Source organism: Wyeomyia smithii, chromosome 2 (assembly GCF_029784165.1).
Source record: "Wyeomyia smithii strain HCP4-BCI-WySm-NY-G18 chromosome 2, ASM2978416v1, whole genome shotgun sequence".
In the NCBI taxonomy this organism is placed as follows: Eukaryota; Metazoa; Arthropoda; class Insecta; order Diptera; family Culicidae; genus Wyeomyia; species Wyeomyia smithii.
In genome coordinates, this window is record NC_073695.1 from 190680441 (window position 1) to 190705107 (window position 24667).

At 38.1% G+C, this 24667-nt stretch overlaps 1 protein-coding gene across 6 annotated transcripts in view; it reads left to right on the top strand.

The window, feature by feature from the left end:
• LOC129720721 (A disintegrin and metalloproteinase with thrombospondin motifs like) overlaps nucleotides 1–24667 on the top strand; it is a 379962-nt gene that overhangs the window by 193891 nt on the left and 161404 nt on the right. For all 6 annotated transcript variants that reach the window (XM_055672349.1, XM_055672350.1, XM_055672351.1 and 3 more), the window contains exon 4: nucleotides 4041–4142. In XM_055672349.1, the coding sequence (XP_055528324.1) occupies nucleotides 4041–4142 (102 nt within the window). The remainder of the gene's footprint in view (nucleotides 1–4040; nucleotides 4143–24667) is intronic.

Sequence of the window (24667 nt, forward strand, 5' to 3'; positions counted from 1 at the left end):
TCCTGCCCTTGACATGGACCCATGTCGATTATTTTCTTCAGTCCAACTCTCCAAAGGTTTTTACCTTCCTACGCGCGGTTTGTACATTGAAATAACCGTCATTAAAGTGATGGAACCAATCACGACACATTGTTTCACTTAGAGCAGCATTTCCGTAAGTTTTTCCTACTCTTGATATGCTTCAGCTGCCATTCATTTGATCAAATGAAAAAAGTAATTCCTAACGCAAATGATGATTAGGGTAACGGGGGTATTTTGGCCCACATGCATATTTTGGCCCACCCGGTAACATTTTACGCATTTTATCTGATACATTCAATGAATATTAGAAAACTGTGCATGCAAAATTGAATAACACACCTAACAATCATACTATACTATAATTTTCGGCGAAAAACTGGCTCTAGGTAGTGTTATTTTGGAATTAGTTCATACATATTCAAAGTCATGGCTGAGTCAACCCAAAGTCAAGAGGAAGTGGTAATATACAAGTCAACGTCCGGAAGCTGTTGTAACAAATATGTATGCTTATGAAACAATTCGATGTTGTACTACCTAACATCAATAAAATGTCATAGAAACAGTTTGTATACTCTAACATGTTGGAAAAAGTTGAAAAAGTGGTTAAGCGCATGGCCGAAATATCATTGCCTCTTCCTGAAGCAAACATATTTTGGTTATGCCAAGTTTTGACATCTCTTTGGCTCGGCCGTTGCACGTGAACAAAGAAGCAGCTTGCGACAATTTACAGGTAATTACTTCTTAATTTATCACATTTAACGATATGAAATTAGATGAGAATGCCTGTCAAACCGCTATAAGCCAAATCATTTCATTTTTAGATGTCTAAAATTTTCAAAAATTCACAGCAGAAGGATGTTCTCCTCAAACCCACTATTTTTGCTCTAAAAATACCGATGATGATCTTAAACATAATTAGTCCAAACTATTTTCATACACGTCTGTAGATATAAAGGTGGGCCAAAGTAATGTTTTTAGTACTTCGTAGAAATTTTGATATTTCTGGGATATTTTTCAATATATTGCATTGTTGAACGGTGTATATTAAAATAGACACTTAGCTTTTAACAATGGTATAATAGAGTAGGTATTTATGTTGAAAAATTGTGTTTGTTTTTAATGAACTGTGCGAACACTTCCAAAAGCTGGCCAATATACCCCCGTTACCCTATGTAGCACAAAATCAGACATTTTCGCACTACTTAAAGTATATGACAATACAATAAAATTAGTAACGTTACAAAGCGGTTTGTTAACCATATGTCTCAGCTGGTGCCAGCTATTGACAAATACCGAGAAATGTAAGGTTTCATTCAGTACTTCAAAAATTCGAAGAGAGTAATATTTGCATTACCATGTAGTTGATTCATGTTGGAATTAATAATTTTAGAGAAAAAACACCAAAAAAAGCAATTCCTCTTATTTGTATACTGTACCGCTATATTTTCTGCTTCATTTCCCATTATGTTTTTATTTAATTTCTTTGAAAGCATATATTTTTCCCAAACGAGCTGAAACGCTAATGTATAATAAAACGGAATGACATTTAACTGCAAGTTGATTTTCTGTAGATAAATAGAGTAAAAATACTTTTTTGGTAAAAAAAAACCACGCGGGGGATGGGAGTAAGAAAATCATTAAAATATGCCCTGCGGGATTCAGAAACGGCTTGCTTCTATTCTGACGCCGTTCTCTACACCAAACGGACATGGATCAAGATTAATTAGGTACTCTAGCGCTCGAGAAAATAAAGCTATGAAGAAATTATAATCGATGGTTTTGTTTGTTATGTCGGCGAACCATTTAAGTTCCATGCCCCAAGCTGCAAAACGAAAGAGAATTTAATGCACAGCGAAAAATATTTTTACACACTTTGACGCACGATGAAGGATAGACTCGCATAAAGTGGTTTCGCTTTTTTGTGTATTCTTTTACCATAGCGTGCCGATTTGTTCTGCCACAAAGATTTGACTCATTCATTTATCTTTCCTAGCTATCAGAGGCATTTCTTCAAAGTTCAAGCTCAAAAAATAAACAACAAAATTCTTGGGAACTCTGGAAATATGAAAACAAATTTGGTCACACCAATCACTGATCATTGACCCGAGATCACCTCCAGCTTCAGCTACTCTAAGTTCTAGTGATGACGATGATTAATGAGACTCTGTATGAAGCGAAAATCTTGTTCCACGGTACCCGCATATACGGGTGGATTACATAATCACCGAAGGGATTGAAACAGAGACCCTTTATTATAACGGGATCAGCTCAGTAAGTTCAGTGTTTGGCCCAGCAGTCGATTAGGTGGTACCTGCAAGAAGTGTAGTAATGGCTTATGACCAGCATGAAATCATTTCACTTTTCGGTACATTCAACGCTGATCGTCTCGTGCCTTCGAAACCCGGTCGAATGAACGTAGACAAAAGACCGGAAGAAATCGAATCAAAGTGTAGAGCGATCAAAAATCCAACACGGGCACAGGGCAGCAGCCGCGTGTAGCTGCTGACTGTAAGGGTTTTCCGAAACACTGCTGCCGCGCCACTTTCGGCGTGAACCGTAAAATCAACTGCCCTCAGAGGTTAACATTTCTCGATTGCCGACATAATCCATGATCGTCGACGGTCGAGAAAAGTAAAAGTATATCGCGTAATAGACTTTCAATTATCGTCGAGTTAGAGGCATTGTACACCCACCAGTCTTTGGCTATCCGCGATAAGACCCACCTGCTTTACAACCTGGCTTCGGTTAGTTCCGTTGGGCATGGGTCTTGCAGCATTTGCGTCTCGGAAAGTTCATTTCCCATTTTCGCTTCGTTTTCAGTTATCGTACTTCCGCGTGTTTAATGTCAAAGAACTATTTTTACTGCAATTACTGAAATCAAACTACCGTTTTTACTTTAATTTCAATACAGTAATAACTAGTATCTGAATCAAAATGTTTTTTTTTTTTTTTGTTAAGCTCAATAAGAACGGTTTTATTTTTAAATAACAGAACAACCGTTTATCTTTATAGCCAACCGGATAATAAAATTATTTACACAGGAAAAACAAATTGGCTGAGCTGTCCTTCAAACATGGAGCCGTCAATTTCGCTTCCTCCGCCTTTGTCGTATCCGCAACACTTAGTTTACTGTGTCACGACCCCAGGAAGTGGATTTGAATACATGACAAGGCATCTTTCGGAGCGGAAAAACTCACTGAATACAAGCACTTGTTTTTCCTTTTGGTGTGGTCTTTCTTTGCACCCTAATGTGAGACACTGTCAACCGGTGGACAGCTGAAGCTGACTACGACGTGGACACCGCCGGACATGGGAGACATGACATCTGTCACGGTCACTTCGTAGGCGGATATGTTTATTGGTCTAAGCAGCAGCTCGCGGCGAGGTTCGTCACTTTGACTTTCGATTGCAAAAAAAAATGCTTCCAGCTGCCGGCGCCGTGAGTCGATTACATTACCGCCGCTGCCTGTTGATCGGTGTTACAAAATGCCAGTGTCATTTCTCGAGGGGGCATTTGTGTGCCCAGCTGACAAGCGAGAAAAGTGAAATGGACCGAATTGTTCGTTATTGCACAGTAGTGTGAATCGCACAAAAGAAGCATCCATCAGGCAGTGGTAAGCTTTTCATTTCGATGACTTGTGAATTGGTTGTTTTACGATGAAGTAAAAGATTCGTTGAAAATAATAGGCCTATTTATAGTTATGCATACTAATTGGCTTCCGGAATTTAGTAAAAATTGTGTAACGCGAATAGTATGACTCTACCTGAGACTGCGGTAGAGTTCAAGAGAATGGAATTGAGGTAACTTCATAAATGAAACTCATTACAAACATTTGGTTAAAGATATACGAGCTTAATTTCGTGAATATTACATTTAAGTAATCTCATTCGGTATTCAACGCAGAAAAGACATGTTTTCAGTAATTATTGCTTTAATGCCCATGATGGGTCACTTAATATTGATAAACTAAAATACATTTTAATCGCTGACTGAATATTTCCAATTTTATCTTTTTCAGGATCCACAACCAGAAGACTCTTTTGGTAATATTTACCAAGATCAACAGAACATGGCTGCATTGTTGATGCGGAAGCATCTGGAAAGCGGCGATCTTATGATGGTAAGTTCGTAATTTGAATTGCTAAAGGATGATTTATTAGCATTGAAATACTTCCGACTACGCACGTTTTTTTTTGCCCTAACTAGGAAGCATATCTAAAGCAAACGCTGATAAAATATGGTTAGCCCTAGTATCTAATGATCCGTTGTTTCCAACATGACGCACATCTAGCACATTATCGAGACGCTCTGCATTCATAAACATTCTACGGTACACGCCTGTGATTTATTTGACGCTTTTGGGTCTTAGCGAGACAGAGAACAATGCCACATTTTTGGTGAGGAAGGCTGCCACCGAAAAGTTAACGAAAAATCCTACCGATCGCTTTTGCGAAGCAAAGATCAACGGAATTTTTTTAAGAGCAAAGTGCTGTATTGTTATGTTGAATACTCCAGTAGCGTACCGGGAATCGTGTTTCGATGTCGAACTTTGCTGGTTGATTAAGAATGCACACAGTGGTTCAGAATAATAATTAAGTAATTTAATTTAGCAATGAAAGTTTGCATAAAATTAAAGTTTCTTGAAAAAGAACAAAAATTCTAAGCTAGTAATCTAAATGTTTTCGGTCAGTTTGAAACGCTCGTTTAATAGGCAATTATTATGTCGTTAACACCACCTGCGTGTTTAACCCTTACAGAAGCGAAATACTATAACATCTTCATTTTGTTTGTAGTTCGATTAAATTAAAAACAATCTATATTCTAAGCAGTTTCTGTGAGGCTACGCTCTAGATTGAATTAATTTTTTCAATAATTTTAACGAACCTTTAAGCCATCTTCGTTTGTTTTTTGTTCACTGGCGGAACTAAGCCCACTCTAGAATTAAATTACTCCGTCTGCTAGCCAAAAAATGTAATTTTGCGGTTCACAATATATCTATGAGAACCCTTTCGACTCCTGGGCTAAAGAATGAAGTGGTTTTGTCTTTCCTCAATTTTGTCTGCACTTGGCATGACACTATCTGGTCAACATAACATAACATTTTTATGGTATGTCTTGATATGGATCAACAAATTATATTTGAATTCAAAATTGTTGTTGTTTCAAGTTATTTTTGTTTTCATTTTTCACATCGTTCGAGCAGGATTATAATACAATGAAACAGGAGTAGAAACCATTCAAAGAATGGTGTAAAAATGAAAAAAAGAATTGAATACTGCGCAGCTTGAATCAGTTTGATACCAAACGAAACAAAACAATATCTAGTAAAAGAAATAATAAGAACACTCAAGCAAGTTCAGAGAATTAGGATTACAACATAATACGGCATCTGGTGAACTTGTCGTTATTCGAAAACCGCTGCCGTTTTCTAAGCACTCAACTGTTGGAATTTCGAAGGTAAACCGCACAGACTGTTTTTAGTGGGAAATTACATCAACAGCCAAAAAATTTCGTGCTGCTGTAAGACCATCACCTAAAATAATTTTCTGACAAATGATTTCACAAAATGATTTTTTTTTTTCAAATGGTTTATTCAAAATGCCGCATGAGTTTTTCTTAATTCAATTACCAAATATTCACTGAAGTTTTTTATGCGGACTTCAGAAATCACATACCAAAAGGATGGATACCGAATGTGATCTGTTCATAACGTAATTATGCGATAACTGAATGACAGAATCATGTTTTCCATCAGTCGCACAGTAGCAATATGCGATGCGCACCAGCGTGATAAACTGTTGCGTGGCTACGAGTACGGTACTTCCTCTTCTTTGCTTCCATTTGACAAGACAATCATTTGATTCGCTTCCTTCCAAGCTGAACACTATACAACGTGTTATTTTGTCGCGTGATTGAGAGCTATATCAATCCAGTTCCTCTGTTCACCAACACTTACCAATGCGAAATGAAAGTCGTATTTCATACATTCATCTTGCATGCGGAACAAAATCTCTTTGCGTCTTGTGGAACTGGGAAAATGACATAACTTGAAAAAGGCGCAGCCACTAACAACATGAATCTAAGGAACAAAAAGCGGGTTAGCTGTTACTTTTTCAATTGAAGATCATTTTTACACTGCTTGATAATTTAAAAGAAATGGTAGATATTTTATCAAAGCTTTAAGGAAAACTTCACCTATTGATTTAGATATTTGTTTTCAAGATGAATGAAAAAAACTAAACTAAACTTATTGATTTTCAGCGCGACTTTTAATCCGTTTACATTAATATATAATATATTGATATATTATAATTTACGTTAGTATTAATGATACAGTGTAACTAAAAAACGAAAACAGGAAGAAACTAGATTCATTTTATATTGGACCTTATACAATAACCTCAATGAACGAACCTAATTGCGAAATTCTTGGGGCAGGAGAAGTTTCTTATGATAGTTTGAGACTCCTCCCTCCTCTGGAAGGGAATGCTCCCATACAAATGAAACATGAGTTTCTGCATAACTCCCGAACTAATGAAGTAAATGGAACCAAATTTGATATCTGGATGTTTAAGGAAGCAAGAAATATATCTAAGGCAGCTTGATATCCCTCCCTTCTCTAGAATGGAGGGTTCCCATACAAAGGTAACACAAATATCGTTAAACTCGAGATTTATTCAAGCAAATGAACCCAATTTTGCGTGGGGTGGTTTACGAACGAAAAATGTGGTCGTTTGACACCCCTTCTTTTGTAAAAAGGAGGGTTCCCATACATATGAAACATAAGTTTCTGCATAATTTGAGAAATAGTTAAGCAAATCGAATTAAGTTTGACATGTGGCTATTTTTGGGGACAAGATATGTTTCTATGATGATAAGACACCCCTCCCTACCAGGGCCGGCGGTTGATGTGGGTAGTATGGGTAGTAGTACCCACTCGGAAAATATTCTTGTGGGTACTTACCCATACGGAATTATCGGACAAAACCAAAAAAATGCAACGTTTTCTATGTTCGGAATTTAAATTGCCGCGAATATGTGCGATTTTTTTATAGATATCGTTGAGGGAGAGGTTATATTTTCTTCATTTCTTCCAAAAAAGTGAGACTTTTTCTAATGTAAGTTAAGCCTTACCAGAAGCCCGTTTCCATTGAAAAACCGTTTCCATGAAAAAATGCACAAAAGTTGTCAATTTTCCATGGGTTTACTTTTAGACGCACTGACGAAACTACCCATGCAGCATCAATCAGGTCCGTGCCACTGGTTAAACTGTGAAAACAACCTGGCGAACATGGACATGAATGTCAGGAAGCTGCAGTCTCGTCCACTGGTCTTGGAGATGCAGGCAATGACGCAGCGGCAGCGGCTGAATAAAATGGATAAGCCGATTTGCGCCGCAATCGCGATGTGGTGGTGGTGATGGACGTCTAGCCTTATCTCAGCCTGGATGGCAACGACTGGCAGGGCACTTAGTATTCTACTTCATCCACGAAGGATTCCATGCATTCATTCATTTAACACACCAGGTTTCCCTAAGAAGGTGCTGCTATGGCTGCAACCAGGGAAATTTATAGAAAAGAAGTCCCTGCCGGAATTTGCGTCGTTCAACTTTGTCGCGTAAACTGAAAAGGAATTGATAAATAAGACGAAAAAAGAATTCAAGAACATGTCTACACGCATGTCTTCGCTTTTGTTTTTAAGGTGGCGGGGAAATCTGCGAACAGACACCTGAGAAGAGAACTCAGGGTGTGGGGATGAGACTAGGGGAGAGATGCTGCCCCAAACACCTACTTCTTCCCGGAACGACGGTTAAGTATATCGTCGGGGAGTGGCTTTTGTGCGTGATGCACCCTCTTTACTCTTATAACCTTCTAGCCAACTACCAGGAGACTGGTAGTTAGCTACCACTGGCGTGTTGGTGGCTGACCCGCCACACACGTTGCAGCTCCAGGACAATCTCACAGCCATCATGTCGCTCCTCGCTCTTACGAAACGGGGGCATACGAAGAAGACATGGTCAGCAGTCTCCTCCATCTCCACGCACTCGGGACACATGGGGGACCCCGCGTGTCCGAACCTGTGCAGATATTGTCTGGAGTAACCATGGCCTGACAGGATCTATGTAAGGTGGAAGTTTACTTCACCATGTCGCCTTCCGACTCAGCCGGATATCTCCGGTATAAGTCGTTGCGTCCATCTGCCCTTTGTGGAGTTAGACCATTCTCGCTGCCAGTGGAGCATCGAGAATGACCTTCTGGTACCTCGCATGCCCCTTGTGTCACGTTGGTCGAAACATTCTCTGTCCTACTCGATAGCGATGCTGATAGGCATCATGCCGGACAAGACACAGATTGCATCATATGACACCGTACGATACGCACTCGCAACTCTCAGGCACATGAGCCTGTAATTACTTTCCAGTTTACCGCGGTAACTGTTAGTACCTAGCGCTTTGGACCACACTGGCCAACCATACCAAAATATGGACGAAACCACGATGGCAAGAAGTCTTCGCTTGCTGCCATAAACCGCTGAGCTATTTGACATCATACGAGATAGTGCTGCAATAGCCGATGAGGTCCGCCTACAGGCATAGCTTTGAGGTGATGGTGCAGATCGCTTTGAGGTGATGGTGCAGTCTCCGACTCTGACCACCGCCTGTTGATCCGATTTGCGGTTGTTCACAACCGTAACCTCCGTCTTATGATGCGCTAGCTTCAGTTTCCTGGAGCGCATCCAGTCCTCAATCTTGCGTATACAGTGCGCGGCCGTCAACTCGACCTCCTCGATAGACTCGCCGTAAACCTCCAGCGTTATGGCGTCTGCAAAGCCGACGATCACAACACCTACAGGGAACTTGAGTCCCAACACCCCGTCGTACATGACATTTCACAACACCGGACCCAGGATGGAACCTTGCTGAACTCCTGCGATAATTGGGATGCATACTTACCAGACACAGGGGTTACCGTGATCAGCATGTCTTCGTTTGCCATGGCGAATGTTCCGGGTCACTGCCGGAAGGCTGCTCGCACAGACGTCGAATTTGGATGAAAAATTTATCAAACCCAACTATCTGTCTTAGCTTTTTCTATCACCATCCTAAAAGAGATAATTTTCAATGCAAACATTACTGCTGAATGAAATTCTAAAATCAAATTGTTCTCATACATTTCATTGGCACCCTATTGTTGATACTATGTCGATTTTTCGAAAAATTTTGTTCAGGTATCAGTGGGTCAAATCACGATCAAAACCCCAAACTCATTTTTGAACGATTGCATTGGTATTGATGAATTATAGTTTTCTAACGCTCGTAAACTTATTTTATATCAAAGCAGGCTTCATATTTTTAATATTTCCGGATTTTATAGACGAATTATTCGTTTTTTTGTTAATTTTGATGCTTTCTTCCCAATATTTCAGTAACCACTTAATCGATTTAGCTCCAACAACCATTGAACAAACAGTCTTCTTAAACTCTGTTGTTTTTGTTATTTTAAATCGGAATAACTGTTTCGGAGATATGTCAAAACACCTCATTATATTTCATGCGATGGAAACAAGACAGCAATATCAGTTTATTTTTTTTATTATGCCTATGAAATATTTCACTTTCATGCAATGTTCTTATACTCTTTCTTCGTTCTTTCGTTATTCCTTGAAGAAGATTGTCAAATCATCAGTAAGTGTTAGTGAAAGTGTTTCGGTGATGTTAATTTTCGCTGAGTGGAGCGAAATAGTGATCGACGACAACATTGGACAAAAATACTACGCCAAAAGAAACTGGCTCCGGAAGAACCACATCGATATTTCTATAGGCAAAAGATGCCATTTTGTGCTATTTGTTAAATTTTTTGGAACACGATTCATTTTTGAGAAGCTATTCGGCAATTCAACAAAAAAACGGGCAACCAATTTAATCGACCATTTTTGATTTGCCTGAAACTTTGCATAGACGTCTTTTCCGACTAGAAAAAGAAGAAGAAGAAATCTCAATCTGCAATTTTCGAAAATGAGGGAAATAAAATGACACAGCCGCAATCAGAACCCTTACCGGCTTGCAATCACACAGTTTTCCTTCATGCTAAGCAAAAACAAACCGGCACTATAGAGCAAAAACAAAGCAAACGAACGTTTGTGTTAAATGGGGTTACATTTTGACCGCCGTTCTCTTGGATTCACACTTGCTTGAATCAGTTTTGACGTTGCGTCTTGATAACGCTAGCTGTTTATTTTTCCTTTCCGCTTTGACGAAAGAACAGTGAAGATCATTTGGTTGGATGCGTCGTCAAATTTAATGCGTAGCCGTGAACGATGCGCGCGCAATATTTCATTGGGTTATAACAGCACGTTACTAGGACGAAATGCTTGTGTATCTGAAAGAGTGCTGCGATCATTGGAAGTAAAAATTAAAAATGATTGGCTGTAATTTTCGAAGAATTTTGCTAGAGAAAATGAATTATAAGATGGCGACTTCAAGTTTCTGGAAAACAGCCCAAAATGGTCGAATACAGTCATACCTCGATATAAGGTAACCTCAACGTAACGTAACTAGATATAACGTAACTTGATATAACGTCACTTTTCTAAATATCTTAAAATTAAAGTGCAACAATTATTTTTGGGGTGTATAATGTTCCCAATAAATGTTTTTAGTAAGTATTGAAACCAATAAGTACCGTAAAATGGAGTTAAATTAAATTTTTTCAATGTTTTGTGACTGATCTACGAAAATTGTCTTAAAGGGGCATTAAACAGGTTAATTTATACTGCTAGGTGAAAGTAAATCAGTTTTTGCACATCTTTTAGTAATCAACAAAAATTTTGCATCAATGAAAAAACCCAAAATAATCCACCTAGCGGTCAGACTCAGCCTTTCTCATTCAAACTTATTATTTGTAAAAATAGATTTACATGAATGCTTCAATCCAATAAATGTTTATCCACTCTTTGGGTTCTAAAATATTGATGTTGTAATTAAAGTATAAATTATTAAATTTGACGTAATGTTAGTACTTAAGAAATAGCGAAATAAAAGCAATGACTCTTAATTTCGAACAATTTAATCACGAGCGATGCCGGGAACGTTCAGATAGTACGATACCACATTTAAATCATGTTGAGGCCATATATATTGATCGAAGCAGGTAAAGTGTTGAATAGTCTTTGAATTTCTGTTCTTTTCAAAACTTTTAAACAGCATATCAAATTGTTATGAAGTTTGTTATTTGTAAGTTTGAGAGATGACTCATTTGTATGACACTAGTTATGTTAAAATAAGTCGTGTAATACTTGAGATAATAGACTTTCGTTGTTTTACAAATTAAAACATAACGCTTGCTTAAGCTTGATTACAATCAAATGAAAAGGTAACGTATGGGGCAGCCAAACTTTGAAACCACGTGTTCAATCATAATTCATCAGTTAACCCTTAACTAGCCCGTTCATCTGATATCAATATTGTCCAAATCGGTTGTGTAGTTTCTAAGATAATGAAGTTTCGTGATTTTCACATTTCGATACATTACAGACGAAGTTACAGTCCGATTACTGCAAAATTCAATAGGGAGTTATGAGGTAGGTATACCTTTCATTTGATACTAATTCTGTGGAAATCGGGTCATTAGGGTCTTATGGGGCAACAAGACCTTTCATATGACACTAATTTTATAAAAATCGGGCCAGCCATCTCTGAGAAACATGAGTGAGATTAAATAGTCTCCAGAACACGTTTCTTTCCATAACTCCTGAACCACATGTTCAATCTTCATAAAACTCAAAAGTTAAGGGTTTTTATGGTAGCCCGTTCATTTGAAACTAATTTTAATCAAATCATATGTGTGGTTTCTGAGATATTGATGTTTCGTGATTTTTACACTTTGATACATAACCTCTAAACTAGAAATCAGATTACAATAAAATTCAATAGGGTCTTATAGGGCAACTAGACCTTTCATTTGCAATTAATTTCATTGAAATCTGTTCGATCAGACCATCTCTGAGAATAGTGAGTGCGAAAAAAGGTGCACATACACACGTACGCGTACACATACATGCTTATATGCATAAAATGCTCGATTCATCTAACTGAGTCGAGTAGTATATGACATTCGGCCATTTGGATCACTTTTCTACCTTTTAATTAGCCAGTGATCGTTAGGAGGAAGTCAATTTGTTAACTTTCATTATGTGATTTCACATTTTCATGAACAACGGACAAAGTTACAATCCGATTGAAATGAAATTCAATAGCAACCTATGGGGCAACTAGACCTTTCATTTGACAATAATTTTGTGAAAATCGGTTCAGCCATCTCTGAGAAAAATGAGTGAGTTTAAACAACCTCAGGATAACTTTTCTTTACATAACTTTTGAACCATATGTTCAACCATTACGAAATTCAAAAGTTAAGGGTTCTGGAGACAGCCCAATCATTTGAAACCAATTTTATTAAAATCGGTTGTGTGGTTTCTGAGATATTGATGTTTCGTGATTTTTACATTTTGATACATAACGTCTAAACTAAAAATCCGATTACAATGAAATTCAATAGCAACCTATGGCGCAACTAGACCTTTCATTTGCAATTAGTTTTATGAAAATCGGTCCAGCCATCTCTAAGAAAAGTGAGTGAGAAAAAAAAGTTGCACATACATACACACACACACACACACACACACACACACATACACACATACATACATACATACAGAAAATGCTCAGTTCATCGAAAGAAGTCGAGTGGTATATGACATTCGGCCATTGGGACCACTTTTATACCTTTGGTTTTTCCAGTGATTGCTATACCTTTCTAGGAGAAAGGCAAAAACAATTGTGCTTTGATATAACGTAACAAAAAAATAAAATAAAGTTGCCTTATATCGAGGTATGATTGTACCACTTAATATTAACCGTAAAACACCAAAAATCAAATATAAAATCAAATTAGAGTTAATTAACCTATAGTGGACCTTCATTCTAAAATAGTCCACTCGTCAGATTAGCTAAATTTATGCGAAAACTCGAGGGATTTTCAGAAAACATCCATTAGGAAACATCCTATCCAGCCAACCTGCATCAGAATCACGAGAAGCATTTAAAAATTCCGATTTATGTTAAGAAAAAACGGATTAATCTGACAAGTGTTCCACTATCGGAGAAGGATCCACTAAAGGTTGATTGGTAGCTTATAAATGTTTCTTGTGATTCTGATGCAGATTGTCTTGATAAGATGTTTTTCGATGGAAGCTTCCTGAACATTCCTCTAATTTTCGCAAAAATAAGTTAATCTGACGAGTGAAATGTGTTCTGAAATATAAACCAAAAATTTCTAAATCGTCAACAATAGAACAAAAAAAAATACAATTTGAAATTTGAAATTTGAATTCCAATTTCAAAAATGTTAAAAATAATAAAAAGGGTAAGCCTGTTAAAAATGTTAAAAATGCTGAAAAGGCAATTGAATTAAATTTGTGGAATGAACGTGAATACATTACTATAACCCTGGGTGCAACAGTCACTATAAAAAACTCACATGAGGCATGAGCCTCGAGCGGTCATAAAACACGCTGAGTTATGATCTTTCACAACCACTTAACTAAACAAAGTGAGAGTATGTGCTAATCTCCTATAACAAAAGTCGTGTGTCTACTGCCATGATTTGCTCCATGCAGCTCACTTTATGTTTACTTTATGTTACGGGCCCTCCCGTGGATGATGACCCCGGTCCGGCAACTGGCACCGGCTGAGTTTTTTCGCCCCGTTCAGCTTGTTTTTGTCGTTTAAAATTCGGTAGCCATTAAAAAACGGTGACGATGCATAAACTTGATATTGACAGTGAAAGTACAGATGGACCCACCGCATATTGTTGTACTTTTGTTCGCTTCTTCGGGTGGCTCGTGTCCGGACGGTTATCTAATAACATTGTTTTTAACAACCTGTTTGGTGAGCGTGATTGATCTTTTTCACGGACACAAACAAGTGAATTTAATCGTTTTATATGAATTATTCAATCTCCGCTTCTCGTTTTGCTCACCACTTTTCGGGCGACGTGATGCAGTGATGCACTGCTACCCGAACCGAACAACAGAACCTGCTGGTGTAATTAATTTTTATGTAATCATCAATTAAATAGTCGGTTGCCGGTGAATGTGGCAAAACAAATGGCCTTCATTACCAAAATAATGGATGAAGAAAATTATGTTTAAAAATACAATTTTAACTCTTCAAAATGATTCGAAGACACAAGACTGTCGCTTGGGACCTTATACAACCAGTCACAGCGGAATCCAAGCTGCCGCCGCCGCCGCCAATGTCAATGAATCGATTTGAAATCGATCTAGTTAAGAAATTCCTTCGACCCCAAGGTTTTCGAATGTGACAGCATCACATGCAGGCTCTGTTTGTTTGCCACTTGTTCGCAGCACCGCCGCCATAATAATGATACATGGTGGCGACTAGCGGCGACGGCGGTTAATCCAAAACCACGTGTTAATGAACCATGTGATGGAATATCTTGCTGTCAAAGCCTCTACCGCCGGATAATCCAATTTTACAATTCTATATGCCACACAGATTTGCGGTCGAAGGGTGATGCAAGCGTTTGCTTGTTCAATGCTTCTTTTTTTTAATATCAACAGAACATCCATTCTTATGCTGCGGTGATTCATTGTAGTCGACAACGGACTACACTCGCCGGCGGCGACGTTTCGTTCCGAGTATAAAATAAATACATAATGGCTTTCGAGCGAATCCGTTAAGGCGTAGCTGTATTAAACTGTTTAGCACCCCTGAGACTACATTACAAATTCATTGGAGCGACACTCGTTAAATCTTCTTGTTAGATCTCAGGTGTGATTTTACGGTCGCTGGTAGCGCACCGAACAATGTCAACGTATGTATTAATGCGAAGAATTTTATGGTGCAATAATTAGATCAAATTACTTCGTGCAATACTGATCTTAGATGAGTTTTGTTACACATAGATGTGTTTCTTTAAGAAGATTTATTTTGAATGTAAATGTTCTTGATGGTTTGTATGTAAATAGCACAATTCTAACGAGTTCTACTTGAAATCCTTCGGACCAATTGGTTGTCGTCGAACCTAGTTGCTATGGCCCAATTTTGATTTTCCCACCCTCTCGTCAGGACAAGCTTCAGTTTCACTCATAAAGGTGGATAAAAACTTACTTCCTCCGTTTATTTGAGGAGCAACAATTGTTTTTTTTTTCTGTTAAAACTAGAACGAACAAAATAAATTTTTCTTCGATGTCATCATATGAGCAGAACTACTGATCAGCCAGAACATGTCCCACCGAATGGAAAAAGTAATAATCGGACGGTGCAATGACTGTGGAATATGCTGGATGAGAAAGAACTGCCATTTTGAGCGTTACTATGTCAGTTTTAACGATTTTGGCAGCATGAGGCCGAGCGTTGTAATGCAGTAGAATCAATTGTTTATGCCTCAGCTCATAACGCGTATGTTTCTCGCGCTGTGCTTGGCTTAGTTGCAAAGATCAAAAAATAATTTACATCATACTAACACAAATTCCCTTCATGTGACATACGTAGAGATGCAGAGGTGAACTCGGTCTCATAACAACGTTTGTCGAACTAACAATCCTCTTCCCATTTTCCCCAACGACCGTAAGGACGTGACCGGCGCCGTTATTGATCTTTCTAATGTGAGAGTTACTGAATTGTTGTACATTGAAGGTGGTATAACGTCCCTAAAGCTTTCTTTTCCTCTATGCAACTTCACTAGCTCAGGTCAATCACGGAGGTGCGGTCGTCAATACTCATGCTCAGCTAAAAGTGTGCGACGACAAAATAAAATCACTAACGTGCCAAAGCATTTTGTATACCGTATGTCTCTCAATCCATCTAAAGTGCGCACACGACATGTCAACAACCTTCCCACATTCAAATCCAAGTTTGGACAAAAAATCCAACAAAATAAAAATTTTTAATGGCAATGTTGCCAAACATGTTATTTTTGTATTTGTAAATTAAATTGCGTTGTTTGGCTAATGAGTTTGTTCTGATTTCAAATTTAACACTTCCATCGTGTATAATCTTTATTCTTTTTTTTTCTAACATCTCTTTTTCGATTACGATCATTCTGAATGATAGATTTTTGAGAAAATTAGTCAAGAAATTCAGAAAATAAATAAATATTGACCGGAAATGTTGCCAAAAACAGTTTTTTATTAATTTGGAACGTTTCAGTTTTAACCTAACCCTCTAGTGCCCAAATTAATTTTTAGACGGACTTCGAAAAAATCACTATGAAGTTTTATAAACATTTTTTAAATTCTTATTGAAGCTTTTTAGAGTTTCAACTGGAGAACGTCTAGAGGCGGCGCTGGGCACTAGAGGGTTAAGCAAGAGTTTTTTATTGATAAAATTTTCTTTGGGAATAGATTCTTGTTTGTGAAATAAATGTTTTGTTTTTTAGATTTAGATAAATGAAACGTTATTATTCATCGAGCATAAAACAACAATTAAAACATTGCCTCTAAAAAAGCTTACTATAATCTTTTGCAACATACTCCAATTAATCGAAATTGCGAATATTTTTGGAAATATAATATTCTAGATAAAAACAAAGACATTTTTCCGAAACTGAGAAATTTTAGGTTGTTTGGTATCAAATAAGATAAAGAAATTGTTTGTCTTTAAATGACTTCTTGTGTTGAGATTCTCAGAGAAAATTTTTTAAAAAAAATCAAGGCTGTCTCAGTAAGAACTTGATAGAAAAAATTTTATTGATGATATCCAAGCAACTGGCAACACTACCGGTCAAAATTTATATTACTTATCTTCCCAAATAGTCTGAAACCTTTGCTGTACGTAGGACTCGTCTTCATTCCACTCGGTCCTTGGCAACAGTTTGCCACCTCTGCAGTCTGCGTAGAATCCGTAAATCAGCCTGCCGGTTCGGTCTACCTTGCCCGCTATGCACCTCTCCGTTTCGTCCTTGACGGATTGGTTTCAAGGACCATCTTTACTGAGCTGTTGTCCAACATTATTACGACTTGCCCAGCCCACTCCAACCTGCCATTCTCAGCGGTGTGGACGCTGGATGGTTCCCCAAGCAGGTCCTCCAGTTTGTGGTTCATTTGCCTTCTCCCTCTACGTTCTCCATCTGCATTCCAACGCAACACCTTTCGCTGGAAGACCTCAAGGGTGTGTTGGTCCTCCACAAGCATAGTCCATGTCTCATGGTAGTAGAGGACAACTGGTCTGATCAGTGTCCTTCAGATGATCAACTTGATGCGACGGCGAATTCTACTCGATCGGAGCGTCTTCCGGACACCAATACACGCCCGTGCTGCGTTCTTCTCCTCAACTAACTGTTTGCAGTAGCGCTACAGCAGCGCTACCTATGGCGGATCGGATGCTCCTCCAGCCAACTTCAAGAGTAGTCGCGCCAAGCTGCTCTTTCGTGGGTAGCGCTGTCTCCAGGTGCTGCGCGTATTCCTTTGAAAGCCGTTTGACGTTCAACTTCGGCGGGTGTTATACTCCGTCGAGAGTTTCGAGCGCATGCACACAGCTACTGGGTCGGTAGGCACTGCGGTTTGATTCTTTATCTATTGGTCGGGTGATTTCCAGGTGGTTTTGTGGATATCTTTGCGGGGAAAGAAGGTACTTCGGTCTACCACACCACGGAAGGCTGCAAAGTTCACGCACCGATGACCGTAGATTGGCTGCCATCACGCGTTGGCGTATCTTGCCTAGTACTATGGAACTGGTTTCCAACTCGCTGCTGGTGCCATAGCTCTCGTAAAAAGTAGCCCGCTTTTCTATATCTTTTGTTCTGTCCAACGCATCCTGGAAAGCAGAGTGATTTGCAGTTCCATTTCCCATGTCACCAATCGTCGTTTTTGTTTCGTTGCCTAGGTTCATGCCGATTGTTCCGATTCGTATTATCTCTCACATTGTTTGCAGATCCCGATCAATCAGGACATTGGGGGTTCCTCGAATCGGAGGGCCCGGGCCATTTGCTTCATTGCCCTCTGCTTATTCCGAGCCTGTGAACAATAAAACTCAATATTTCAAATACTAGAATAACATCTGACAACACTGTCGTTAAAAATTTATGTTTTTAGGTTGCTTTACTAATTTTCTACAAAAACCTAAATTAATCCACCTAGCGGTCAGACTCATCCTTTCTCATTCAAACTTATTATTTGTAAAAATGATTTACATGAATGCTTAAATCCAAAAAAAAAAAATCGCAGGAAGGTTGTATGCAAAGCCACGACCGCAAGGTTGAAGTAGAATACTTTTACAAGAAAGATAACCCGGCTGCTTGCGTGTGTAACAGGGGGTCACCCTGTACACACGTTTATTTGCCCGGCGAAACCCTTACAGGGCGGCCAGATACCTCTATCGGATTTCGGACTTTTTCTAAAACACAGGAAAAAAACAAACAAAATAAACACTTATCGCTTCTTATTCCTGATTTCCTCTTGCTGTCGGTGGTGGGGGTGCTGCGGGGATGTTGCTTCTCGTTGTCGGGATGGCCGTTTCCAACAGCTCCTGCTGCAACGAACTCCGGCGGGGTGAACTTAAAACTGCTCCTTGGCACTTAGCCGGGGGTAGCTAATGACTTTGCTTACCCTCTCCGGCGAGCAAACACAGAACACAGCACTCAACTCACGGGCCAACGGAACAACCTTCGTTGGTCTTACCAAAGCGGAACAACCTTCGCTCCTACGGGACACAAACTGTTGAATAAAACAGTTAAAAACGCGCACTTTTCGAACATAAACAAACGACGCGTGTCACTCGTACCGTGATTGAGGCTAAACTGACTCTTCCCGCGATGGATGCCTCTGTTGCCGACCACAACAAACCCGCCGTGACGTCGAAGTCAGCATTCAGCACACCACTTTTCCACAGCTGGAGGGAAATTCCGACCTATCTAACCCTAAACATTAATTCACAAACATAAAATAAAAATTATCGGCCCTACTAAACGCGACAATATCGTTCACAAACGAAAAAAAGAACGAACGAATTTAAACAAATTTACGTGAACGATATTTAGCGCAAGTGGCGAGAACTGTCATAACAAGTACACGCTGCTGCGGGAGTGTCCGAATGTGGGTAATTTTCACTTATACACTCTCTCGCAGCGGCACCCAAAATTAGGGTTATTTTTACGCGTACACGTTCTTGCAGCGTAACACATAATTAAGTAAATTTTCCACTCGATGCTAAAATTGTCACCGCACAGGTTACACGTGTCAGTCATTTTTTCTAGTAAATAAACGTTGACCGTTCATTGGCAGTATTATAATTTCTTTTTGTTTGATAACTGAATGAAGTTCATTGAATAATTTTAAATATTGTGCAAATGAGAAGCTGAAGTGCTGCCGAATTGTAATATGCACATTTAATACGACATCATTAAACGAGAACGGAACAAAGCCTACGGTTATGCAGAACGCGAATGACGGCGCGATGCGATTCGCCTTACCGTGGTGAAGTGTACAGCTCTTTTCAAGGCGAAGTAGAGCTATACATTTCAACACATTTCGTCTTGCCGAATCGCATCGCTTCGTTATTTAAAATAATAACTCTCCAAATATAAATAAATAAAACTAAAAAATATTAACTCTCCAAATATTCATTTGTGTTCTTCAAATTTCAGTTGTTCAATTTAATATCCGATCAAATGTCAGTTTAATATCTGATGAAGCTCTTATATAGGCCAAATGATGCATTCCCAATTTACTAGGTCCATAACTCTGTGTTTTGACAAGGCTTAAGAATTTTCAATAGTACAATAGTTCGAATAATGAAATTGCAATTTCATGCATTTGGTAGGAATCTTAGAAGATTTTCTAATCGATTGCTGCAAAAACGAAGGAAATCCATCGAAAACTAACCGATTTATTAGCATTTGAAATTGGACATATTTCTCACTTTTTTCAGTTTTAGATTTTCATTTCACAACCATATGTAGCCGAACTTCCTGAGAGAAGTATTCTACTTCAAACGGTATATTCACTCTTTGGGTTCTAAAATATTGATGTTGTAATTAAAGTATAAAATATGAAATTTGACGTAATGTTAGTGCTTAGAAATAGCGAAATATAAAAAATGACTCTTAATTTCGAATAATTTAATCACGAGCGATACCGGGAACGTTCAAATAGTAAGATACCACATTTAAATTATGTTGAGGCCATATATATTGATCAAAGCAGCTATAGTGTTGAATAGTATTTGAATTTCTTTTCTTTACAAAACTTCTGAACAGTATATCAATTTTTTATGAAGTTTGTTATTTGTAAGTTTGAGAGATGACTCGTTTGTATGACACTAGTTATGTTCAAATAAGTCGTGTAATACTTGATGATGATGATGATGATGGTCCCACCTCTTACCCCTACAAAGGTTTGAGAAAGACGATTTATCTACAAGATAATTATTTTAAAACAATTAAACCAGATAAGCAAACAAAACGAACTGGTTTTCATCACAGATATAAATTTCTTCACAATTGATCCAATGCTTTGCAGCGATTCAAATAGAGAAAATATTCGTCAAAAATCAAGTAATTCATCGACAAAGCGTTGTCGGTATCAATTTATTTGCAACTGTCAGCCAAAAGACATTAATTGCATCTGAGTTAAGCCAACATCCAGTGTAATCATCCACAAAGTCGATACAATCCCGACGAGGCCATTTCTGCCGTGATCAGCAAGCAAAGCACAAGTCCAACTGTCAACTTCGATGTGATTTATAAGAGAGCCCCCACCTAGGGAAGTCGAAAATATTTCCAACTCGAAAATATCCTAGACCGGCTAGGAAACCAATGTCCAATAACAACCAACAGAACTAAAATCGTTCCGATTACTCTGACGAGTATCTTGATAATGTCAAAATAAAATAATAAAGGTATTCTCCATCTCAAATGATTAAATTTCTAAATTCAGTCCTTCATATCTGATCATCGCGCGCGATTTTCAAACCTTCGTAGACTACTCTTTTTTATTTTATACTACATCAATAATTACAAAATCCATCATCACCCTCGTGACGAACATAATAGTTTTTCAGTGCTACCATATTCCTTTAAAAAGCTATATAAGCAGAGTCCACAGAGATCATCCGTTACAAGAACTTCGTCAATTACAGTTTAGCTAAATTAAAAAAAAAATAAATAACTGCTTAAAATTCAGCTTTGACGTGTGAAATGCATAGTCTCTTGAATTCTGATAGCGTCGCCGTACGTCTGATGTGTCTAGGCATCGAATTGTATACATTTATTCCTTTAAAGAACAATGAATTTTGTGAAGCACTAGTTAAAAAATGTGGTGTTCTAATTTCTCCCGCATTTCTTGTGTTATATCTATGGATGTCACTTCCTCTAACAATTCGATCACACAAATATCGGGGCAGCAATCCATTAGCTACTTTAAAAATGAACACCATTGTCAGAAAAACAATTCGTTGCTTCACCGATAGCCATTGCAAAGCGTCAAGCATCAAGGACGAGGAAGTGTATCTATTGCATCTCAAAATCAACCGCATTATTTTATTTTGCAAACGCTGCATCCTCGATATTTGTGTTTCATTTGCCAAAAATAAAATGGAAGTGCAAAAGTCTAAATGAGGAGAGATGATTGATTTATAGAGATGAATCTTGCTGAAAGTATTCAACTCCTTTTTCAAACGACAGAGGATTCCATATTTCTTGGCAATTTTCTTGATGACATTATCAATGTGAACATTGAACTTTAGCTTGTCATCAATAATCACGCCAAGATATTTGATCTCACTCACGCGATCGATTGTCTCACCATCAATTTCAACTGAGACATTTTCATTTACACGGTTTCGCGAAATAATCATGAATTTTGTTTTGTTGGTATTCAATTTTAGCTGTTTGAATTTCAACCATCCGCTCAGCGATCGCAAATCTTTGTTTAAATGCAATATGGCTTCTTCGAGATTTTTAGCTGCAATGAACAATACTGTGTCATCAGCAAAAAGATTTATGTCACAAAAACGTAAGACTCTTCTCATATCATTAATGTACATAATAAACAAAATAGGCCCTAATACACTTCCCTGAGGTACACCAAGAGTGTTCCTTATGGGATCAGAGGTAAAATCATTGAAAATAGTCCTTTGAGTTCTGTCACACAAGTAGTTTTCAAACCATTTGTATGCAGTACTCGTAATTCCAAAGCGCTTTATAATTTGTAACAATAAGGGCCTAGAAATTGTTTCAAAAGCGCGTTTAAGATCCAAAAACACCGCAACAATAGTATCCTTACGCTCAATGTTTTCTTTCCATTTTGCTAACACCAAATTCAATGCAGTTTCACAAGAATGGCCTTCCCGATATCCTGATTGTTCTGGTATCAGCAAACCGTTAGCGTTCAAATATTGTAACAGTTGGCCTTTTACAGCAAGTTCTAAGATTTTCTCTAAAGTGTGCAACATATTGATAGGACGAAACTCTTCGGCTTTAATCGTCCCAGCAACTTTTTGTATCGGAATCACTAACGACTCCTTCCAAATTTGTGGCACGTGCCCCGTTTGTAATGATTCGTTTATAAGGCCAAGAAGATCGTGCCCAATAACATGAAAACAATCTTGAATAACTCTAGCATTAACGTTATCAATTCCAGCCGTTTTATGAAGAGAAAAACATATGTTTTTGAGTTGTTCTAGTGTAAGTTGGTGAAAGCTTTCAAAACTACAATTAACATTATACGGCCGTTTTATTTCATTCGGTTCATTAACCAATTCAATTGATTTATTGATCAATGAAACACTTTCGATGAAATAATCATTGAACTTACTTGCAATTGTTGCTTCAGAATGTTCTTCAATGCCATCAAAAGTTATGGACCGCGGATTAAAATTGCAAGGTTTCAGTAATGACTTCAGTATTCTCCATAACTCTTTGCTGTTGTTTTTATGTTGATCAATTTTCCCCTGTATATATTCGCTCCGTGTTTTGTTCAGAGATTGTGAATATATATTCCTAGCAACTGTATAATTGTACCAATCATTATCATTTGTTTTTCTACAAAACTTCTTGTACAATTTGTCTCTTTTTCGCCTGAGGCGCAAAAGATTTAGATTGTACCAGTTGTTCGAGTTCTTAACAACAACATTCTTTTGTTTGACTAACTGATTAGTACAGTTTTTTAAAACATTGTTCAAAATAGTTGCTTTATCATCAAGGCTACGAGATAGGGAAAAGTCCAAGTTTCTTGCAACAAGCTCCGAAACCTTTTGTTTCGAGTAATTTTTCCAGCACTTAAATTTCACTTGATTTATTTTACTTCCCGTACCACAACTATTTATAACAATCGTTTCATGATCGGTAACTTTGAAATTGGGACTCACCATTGCAGAAACGGAGTCAAAATTAGTATAAACGTGGTCAATCAAAGTCCTACTATGTCTGGAAATACGGGTATACTCATTGATTATTTGTTTCAAATTGCAAAATTCGGCTAAGTGCTTCAAATGATTTGAATTGAGGTTATCGCGCCAATTCATGTTAAAATCTCCGGTAATAAGGTTAAATTTACTACAATCCACAAAAACTTCGAACCAAGTTTCCAAAATCTCCATAAAACGCTGGTCACTTGAACTGGGAGAATGATAAACAACACCATAATTACCCATCTTCATGCCACCTTCCACCGTAATGCCCAAGAACCAGTTTCCATCAATTGCTTCGTTGTGGCGAAGATTGAATCGAATTGATTCCTGTGCATAAATGGCAACATCGCCAGTGTGTCTGGAATGCGAGCAACAAGCAGCTATTTTGTATCCCGGTATAGAGTATTGGTCGAACGCATCAATATCTACAATGTGAGTTTCTGATAAAAATACCAAAAATGGACGCTTTTCCTCTACAATCTGTCGCAAAGCAACGTAGTTTGTAGATAACCCTGCAATATTCAAATACATCATATCGAATTGTTTCACATTCCACTTGGAACTTGGTTGCTATTTATCGAAACGCAGGCTGCTTTTTTTTTGCTCATACAATTTCTTGTAAACTGAGCATTCCGAGCTAGATGCTGCGTGGTTAACGTCCAAATTCATTTTGCGTTCTTTGTTAAATTTTAAACAGTTAATGCATTTCGATACAGTGGAAGAACATTCAGATGTCTTGTGTTGCCCGCTACACAAGGAGCACTTTTCATCGTTTTTACATTCTGTGCTCTTGTGCCCAAATTCTCCACATTTGAAGCATCTCAAAATGTTAATCGCTGGAATGATGTGGCACCGATCCCACCCAACATTCACTTTTTTCGCGGTCAACAAACTATTATACGACTTTTTATTGACTTCAATTACCACGTTGAACTTGTTATATTTGAAACGTGGATTTTCGTACATACTAATAACCTTGATACTATCGATAGAAACCGCCTCGTTTTGACTCTTTAAAAGGTCAATGAAGGCGTCAGGAGAATACTGATCACTCATACCCATTACTTTTAATCTTGGCACCGGGGGAACGGGTACAACAGCTGTGTAACTTTCACCAAGGTTGTTTTCAATACCACTTTTCACGACTCTATGTTATCATTTGTTGCACACTCAACAATAACTGAGCCATCTTTCCCATTTCTAAAGTTACTTAT